The sequence below is a fragment of the Malus sylvestris genome, chromosome 11, assembly GCF_916048215.2.
Source record: "Malus sylvestris chromosome 11, drMalSylv7.2, whole genome shotgun sequence".
NCBI classification, from domain to species: domain Eukaryota; kingdom Viridiplantae; phylum Streptophyta; class Magnoliopsida; order Rosales; family Rosaceae; genus Malus; species Malus sylvestris.
This window is the reverse complement of record NC_062270.1, coordinates 35,961,459-35,969,964: the sequence shown is the minus strand read 5'-3', so window position 1 is coordinate 35,969,964 and position 8,506 is coordinate 35,961,459. Positions and strand designations below refer to the sequence as shown.

General features: G+C 34.0%; 1 protein-coding gene across 1 annotated transcript; it reads left to right on the top strand.

Moving 5' to 3' along the window:
* Positions 1-2,068: 2,068 nt before the first annotated feature.
* On the top strand, positions 2,069-7,441 carry LOC126589931 (protein trichome birefringence-like 41). The gene is made up of 5 exons (XM_050255377.1): positions 2,069-2,444; positions 2,896-3,067; positions 3,562-3,737; positions 4,560-4,718; positions 6,864-7,441. The coding sequence occupies exons 1-5, from the start codon at positions 2,194-2,196 to the stop codon at positions 7,153-7,155; spliced, it is 1,050 nt and encodes a 349-aa protein (XP_050111334.1). The 5' UTR covers positions 2,069-2,193; the 3' UTR covers positions 7,156-7,441.
* Positions 7,442-8,506: the final 1,065 nt, after the last annotated feature.

Sequence of the window (8,506 nt, the reverse complement as noted above, 5' to 3'; positions counted from 1 at the left end):
CATTTGAAGGTGGAAATCCGAAATCCATTTGGGCACTTGTTATGAGAATTTTCTTACGTCGATGCATTTGGTTTATATATCTTTTTCTTATTACAAAGGCACAAAATATAAAATGTTGAACAAAGCAAAAACAGATTTTGTCTCAAAATAAAGTGGCAATTATCATTGTCATACCATGCCAACCGAACATTTGGCAATACCGAACTTCGGTATACCGAAAGTTTGGTATGGTAATGGTAATAGATTTTACCAAACCGAAAGTTTGGTACGGTAATTGGTACGAGGGTTTTGGTACGGTAACCGTACCGAACCCACCCCTATTAACAACTATGTCCTTTTAGAGAATGACCGTAAGGACCTAAACAATAACAAATTGTATTTTGTCAAGTAAGCATTATATTTTTTTCATTAAAAACAAAAATAGTAACAAAAAAAAAGAAAAAACGAAAAAAATCAGAAAACTCCCACCCCGTTCTCACTATTATAACCACGATAAGTGCACAACCACACGCCTCCCTCACGGCGGCATTGATGATGGCTACCTTCTTTTCCACCTTCTTTTCAAATCCTTCCTTTTCCCTTTCTCTCATGACAGTGTACAATCTTGATCCAATTCCAGCAGTGAAAGAGATTGTGTACAGCAAAGGAAGATGGGTAAACCCATGGAGGTGGGCAGTTTTGAGGCTATGGTGGTGCTGCGAAGGTTGGATAGGGTGGAGCCTGGGTGTTGGTGCAGCTGTCGTATTGGGGATCGTGGTGCAGATGGGGTTTGGAGGTCTGTTGCTTCGATGGTTTTGGAATTGGGATGGTTAACCGATTTTTATCATTTTTTTTGTTAAAGAGATATATAAATATATATATATATCCTATATATATTCTAATAAATAAAATTTAAAAGATTTTAGAGATATATAAAAGGTTATATTAGGAATAAGGGTGGGTGGGAAAAGAGAGTTTTTTATTAAGTTTTTATGATGAGTGAAATTATAAGGTAGGTGGGAAAATAAGACAATGGAGTGGGACTAGTTAAAGTCACCGACTATTATTCCAATGTCTAGTTATCAACTGAATATGACACATGATGAGCTAATTTCCGTGAATAAATTAGTTACTACAAATTTGACCAAAAAAAAAAATTAGTTACTACAACGGTAAGTTCTTATAATGAACATTAACCCGTAATTAGATGAAATGAGTCACGTCTAATTACTATATTGGAATTTAATTAGGTCACCAGTAAGTAATGATACAATTATAGTTTTTCTTTTTTTTCAAAAGAAAATGCCTATATTATTGAGAATCAAATTCGAATAGATACATTGACTCAGCTGCCAATACATTGAAAAGCCAGAAGATGACCATAAAATTACAAATTCGAAATTCCTAAATTAGTATTTTAATTAGTACTTTATTCTTTCCCTTATATGACCACTATACTATTTTGGCTATGTGGTTGTAGCTAGAGATGAGCTGCTGCTGATAGGCCTCAATGCGGGTGATAATTTTTTTGCGCTCTTTATTTTCCAAGTCTAAATTTGTGACCATCTCCTTCTCGTTCTACTCAGAATTCGGCAATACAGTGCTGATATTGGGAGGAATGATTGCCTTAGAGGCAAACGCTAGGGAGAACGGAGTTTTGCCGGTTGCTCGTCTCTTGGTGATGGTTGAAAAGGAGGGAATAGAGTAAGTTGGTTGAGAAAAAGGAACTTAAAATTTAGTAAATAGGAAATCAAAGACGGAGGATTTTTTCTATAAAATATATTGCAAAGCAAGATTTTTCTTAACTAAAATTGGCAACACATTTACCGTGTTACCGATTTAGCATGGGAAACGCTCAACCCCAAAAGATAATACCAAAAACAAGGGACAATACTTTCTACCCATCTTTTTGTCCTTTTGAATTTTTTTATTTAAAGCTGTTATTTAATTCTTTTTTTAATTTATTCTATCCAAAAAATTATAAGCAAACAGAGATGCGCGTGAGGAGAAAACTAAAAGATAAATAAATTGCCAACTTAATTTCCATCCTCTCTCACGTATACTCCAGACAAGACTTATAAATATAGTAGCTAACTAGCTATAAGATAAAAAGAGAAGATTAAGAGAAGAGTTTGTAGTCCCATATCATTTCTTGTAAACCTCTCTCTCTCTCTCTCTCTCTCTCTCTCTCTCACACACACACACAAAGGATTCATGGAAGCTGCTCACCTCCTCCTCCTTCTTGTTGTTTGTGACTACCAAGTAGTAGTACGTGCAAGAGGTGATGAGTCACCATCGTCGTGCGATTTCTTCAAAGGTAGATGGGTTCTGGACCAGTCCTACCCGCTCTACGATCCTTCCTCATGCCCCTTCATTGAGCGCGAGTTTAGCTGCCAAAAGAATGGCCGTCCCGATCAGATTCACACCAAATACAGATGGCAACCACTTGACTGTGATTTAGCAAGGTGCACCAATCTCTCTATCTCTCTGGTTTCTGTAAAATTAGGATCGGCAGAAAAGTATTTGGCCAGAACGAATTGTACTGCTCGATAGAAAACAATGCTAAATCTATATGCATTGAACCTGCAGCCTACTGGCAGTTTCCTGTCGTTGAACTGTATGCCTATATGGATTATCCTCTCGATTCATGATGAATAATGATTATCGTTTAACTTTATTTTCTTTTAACACGCGCATACACAAGTGGCATATTGACCATATCGATAATTGTTGAATGCAGAAGCATATTGTGTACTTAAAATGTTAATCAACACCAGACAGCGTAGTGTATAACGTGTTAAACTATTTGATAGAAGAAAAACATTATTAATCTGCATTTACATGTTTTACCTGAATGATAGATAGTTTATCCTATGGAAACCCAGCTTAAAGTTTTTTGACAACTTTGATATTCAGATTTGACGCACTTGACTTCTTCGAAAGATTTAGAGGGAAGAACATCATTTTCGTTGGAGATTCATTGAGCCGAAATCAATGGCAGTCCTTGACATGCATACTTCACTCTGCTGTACCAACTGCTAATTATAATGTGACAAGAGTAGACACTGTATCTATCTTCGAATTCACGGTTCGTCTAATCTACATTTCGTTATGGGTATTGTTTCCTGTTTGTCATGAGAATAATTCTATTGTCATATAGTTTCACCTGTTGTTATCAAGTCAAGATATGAATTGATCAAAACCTTTCACATACATTTGTATTTGTATAAGTAGTCAAAATTAACAGCTTAGTAACATATAATATGATTAAACCTTTAGCAATAAAATGTTATTGCCTGTTTAGTTGATAACCAACTTAAATCAAGTGAAGTCAAATCACACATAAATGTGGTAGGTGAGTGCAATGCATCAATGCCAAAAGTTTATAGACTTTTTCTTCCGCTTCATTAGGTAACTTAAGTGGGTCCATCCATGTGGCTTATTTACTCTCGTGAAATTTAATTTGACATTTCAGTTCCCTTGGACAAACTAGTTGACAAGAACTTCTGTCATGATCCTACCAAACACGAAGCATGTGATTCTTTCTCAATTTTCTTTTGGGATCTTTATCAATACTTGCAGGATTATGGAATTAGAGTGATGCTAGACAGTAATATGTATCTAGTAGATATTGTAAAAGAAAAGATTGGGAGGGTCTTGAAGCTTGATTCAATTGTGGGAGGCAACTTATGGAAGGATATTGACATGCTCATCTTTAACACTTGGCATTGGTGGAATCGCAGAGGACCCTCTCAACCGTAAGCCGGCCTGAAACTATATTTACTACAAAATATTTGGTTTTCTTTTAGTTAGACTTTAGGGAGACTTTGGATGCGGTCCCTAGTTATGAATAGTCTTTGACTGAAACCTTGTTGGTTTTCAATTTTTGATCCAAGTCCCTGAAATTAATTGATAATTTATTTCTATGTACGTTACTATATTTTTTAAATTAAAAATTAAAATTTATAGTTGTTTATAGTAATGAGATTTTAAATAAAAAACCATAATTTGTGGGATTAAAAATATTAAAATATAAATATACTATTGTGTGTGTGTGTAAACATGGGTACATTCATAAAAAATAACCAAAAAATTATTGTATCAAAACATGGATACATTCTTCAAAATGGGTACATTTAGCAAAAATAAAAATGGGTACAAATAAATAAAAAAATATGGGTACAATACAAATAAAACTTTAAAAAATATGGGCACAAAAAGAAATTAATATATGGGTACAAATTAAAACTGAAAGGAAAATTGGTACAAATTAAAAAAGGGTTGCAAATTAAAAATGGGTACAAACTAAAAATAAAAATATATGATAAAAAATTTAGCCATAAATATAAATATACTAATTGTAATATTTTTAATATTAAATGAATATATTTAGAAATAAAAAATATTTTATTATTGAAATAATTAATGATATTATTAATACAAAGGACCTTGATCAAAAATTGAAAAGTAATAAGGTTTTAATCAATAGAGTAGTAAAAATAAGGATGAAAACCTAATTACTCTTAGACTTTAATTGTAGTTAGAAGGTGAATACATAACTAACTATTATAATTTTGCAGATGGGATTATGTTGAAGTAGGAGGCCAGACCAGCAAAGACATTGACCGCATGCTTGCTTTTCAGAAGGCGCTCGAGACTTGGGCTGGATGGGTGGATTCAAACATTGATCCAGCAAAGTCTAGGGTTTTCTTCCAAGGAATTTCTCCCTCTCATTACAAGTAAGTTTTTTATAGGAGTAATTAGGTTTTCATCCTTATTTTTACTACTCTATTGATTAAAACCTTATTACTTTTCAATTTTTGATCAAGGTCCTTTGTATTAATAATATCATTAATTATTTCAATAATAAAATATTTTTTATTTCTAAATATATTCATTTAATATTAAAAATATTACAATTAGTATATTTATATTTATGGCTAAATTTTTTATCATATATTTTTATTTTTAGTTTGTACCCATTTTTAATTTGCAACCCTTTTTTAATTTGTACCAATTTTCCTTTCAGTTTTAATTTGTACCCATATATTAATTTCTTTTTGTGCCCATATTTTTTAAAGTTTTATTTGTATTGTACCCATATTTTTTTATTTATTTGTACCCATTTTTATTTTTGCTAAATGTACCCATTTTGAAGAATGTACCCATGTTTTGATACAATAATTTTTTGGTTATTTTTTATGAATGTACCCATGTTTACACACACACACAATAGTATATTTATATTTTAATATTTTTAATCACACAAATTATGGTTTTTTATTTAAAATATCATTACTATAAACAACTATAAATTTTAATTTTTAATTTAAAAAATATAGTAACGTACATAGAAATAAATTATCAATTAATTTCAGGGACTTGGATCAAAAATTGAAAACCAACAAGGTTTCAGTCAAAGACTATTCATAACTAGGGACCGCATCCAAAGTCTCCCTTTTTTATATAACTAATCTAAACTAATCATCATTGGATTTTAAATTAAGAGAAACCGTTATTAGTATTCCACGAAAATCATCTTATTTTCACAACACTCTTTATAGTGCAATTTCTCTCTTATGGTTTTATAAAGGGTAAATTACATAAAACTAACTTAACTATTGGGTCATTAACAGTTTCATACCTCATCTTTAAAAAGTTTCAATGTCATACTTTATCTTCGAATTTGTTGCAATGTCATACCTTCCGTCAGTTGTTTGTCAATTCCTCTGTTAAACGCTGACGTGGCATGAGGTGGGGTCCACTTTTTATTAAAAAAAATTAATTAAACATTAAAACATTTAAATATAAAATAAAAACAAAAAACCAACCAAACCAAACCCAGATCCCCCCACAACAAAAACCTTCCCTCTGTCCCTCCCCCCCCCCCCCCCAAATCTTCCTTCCGTCCGTCCCCCCCCCCCAACAAAAGCTTCCTTCCATCGTCCGTCTTCCCCCCCCCCCCCCCCAAAAAAAAAAACTTCCCTTCCATCCGTCGTCTGTGTCGTCCCCTCCCCCCAAAACCTTCCTTCCATCCATCGTCCCCCCCTCCAAAAACAAAAACCTTCATCTTCCAAACCCAGAAGCCCACCATTCCCCCCCCCCCCGCAACCCACCCCACCCCACCCAACCCTTCCTTTCCCGGACCACCTCATCCTTCCCGTCGAAGTCAAAACACCTCAACTGGTTTTTTTTTTTTTTTTTTTTTAAGTTTTGAATGGGAGGGAAGGTGAAGAGAGCAAATGAGAGGGAGGTGGTTGGGAGGCTCGGGAGGGAGAACGTGAAGGGTTGCGAGGGAGGTGAGGGTGGTGGGTTCTGGGTTTGGAAGGAAGGTTTTTTTTCGGGGGCGGGGGAATCTGGGTTTGGTTTTTTTTTCTTTTTTAATAATTTTTTATATTTAGTTAATATTTTTTTATTTTTTTAATAAAAAATGGGGTTGCCTCATGCTACGTCAGCATTCAACTGACAGATAACTGACGGAATGTATGATATTGCAACAAATTCAAAGATAAGATATAACATTGAAACTTTTTAAAGACGAGATATGAAACTATTAATGATCCAATAGTTGAGGTAGTTTTATGTAATCTACCATTTTATAACTTAAGGAAAAGGGTTGAATGACCTTTGTAAAATGTCAACTTCATGAATCAAGTTCAACTTTTTTTATTAGATGTCATCATGAGTGTTTGCCAATCCTGGATGTACAAAAAAAATTAACACGTACGTGCAAATAAATGAGTGATAATTATCTACATACATGTGAATGACTATCGTTATGAATTTCGAATAATTTGGTGTGAAGACTTGTCTATAGAGTTTGTTTTTTTCCAATTACATCAATCAAATTTATAGTCTCTTACTTTTCTTATTTTTTATTTTAGTGGCAGTGAATGGCATGAACCAAGTGCAAAAAGTTGTGTCGGGCAGAAGGAGCCTTTGCTTGGGCCCTATCCAGGAGCTTCGCCACCAGCTTTGGGTGTGCTGAAGAATGTGTTAAGCACTATCAAAAAGCCAGTGACATTGCTCGATATAACAAACCTCTCGCTCCTGCGTAAAGATGGACATCCTTCAATTTATGGGTTGGGAGGCCGCACGGGAATGGATTGTACTCATTGGTGTCTCTGTGGAGTCCCAGATACCTGGAATGAGATTCTCTACAATTTTTTTCTTTGAATACCATCAAAAGGATGGAGATTTGACAACTTCTTACAAAGAAATAATACTCAAATGAACATAAATATTCATCATCAATTGAAAGAAGCTACACAGCAAGAAAAGGCAAAAGAAAATGGCCAAGGAAGAATATGTGTCAAGTTCATTTCCCAGGTGGCTTGATTTAGCATGTTCATTCATATCTTAATTTCTCTGCCAATAATTAGCTAGGGGAAATATGTTGCTTAGCGTTGGCTTATTTGCTTATGTTCTTCTAATAAATTTATGCCTTCATGAAGGCCAATTACATTTTCTGTGCGAAAGTAGTTATCACCAGCTGCGATTTGTAAAGAACGGAGTTTAGGGTTTATGATTATACCTATCCACTCTACGACACATCGAGCTTCCCTTTTTATTCAGAAAGAGTTTGACCGTCTGAAAGTGGACGGCCAGAAATGTCTATAGATGGCGGCCTGCAGACCCTAATTCTGTATTGCCAAGGTAACATTGATGTATTTTCTTCTCCCTCTCCATTTTCTCATAAAATGGCAATAGCTCTCTTGCCGTTTGGAAACACATAAACACATTACAGCAGTCTATCCATGCGCGCATTTCCGAGCTTGAAACATGCATGCAAGCATTATACCGGCGTTCCCTTCATCGGAATGCACATATTCCACCATTTGTGAATAGTGTATCATTACTGTATAAACTTTATAATTGGAACTGTTCAATTTTTTAATCTTCATTCGAAGATCATCCCTACAAAAAAATTATTCGAGTTGGAGACTGTTTGATTAGCCAAATATATTAATAAATTGACAGTTCATTATGAATATGTTACTTGATACTTATACTGTTGATTTGCATGGCGTACCCTATGATTTTTGGGGCCTGAGGTGAGGAGCTTATAGATTCAAAGTCCTCAACTGCATTACCTAAATTTTTATGGTTATTAATCACAATATCTTTTATTATATCCTGACTTCGAACAATCAAAGCTACAAAAAGAGAAAGAAAAAATAAATAAATATAATCAAAACACAAAATTGTCTTCTACGATGCTACGTGATCGAATGCAATCAAACAATATACATTTATTGTTTAATTTGGATTACTTCAAATTGCATTCTTCTAACCCTTATGAGAGTTGGTTTGCACATCCACTAAGAACTTGAAAATAACCCTTAGAGCCCATTTGGTGGGCTGAATTAGACAACCAATTAAAATGGACTCAAATCTCAAGCTATTGTTTATGCCGTTAAAGCATAAAAGGAACGGGATTCTATTTCCAATGCAAGTCCAATAGCACAGGAATAATAAAGGCTTCCTTTCTTTTCCTTTAAGATTATGACAATATTTGAAAATAACA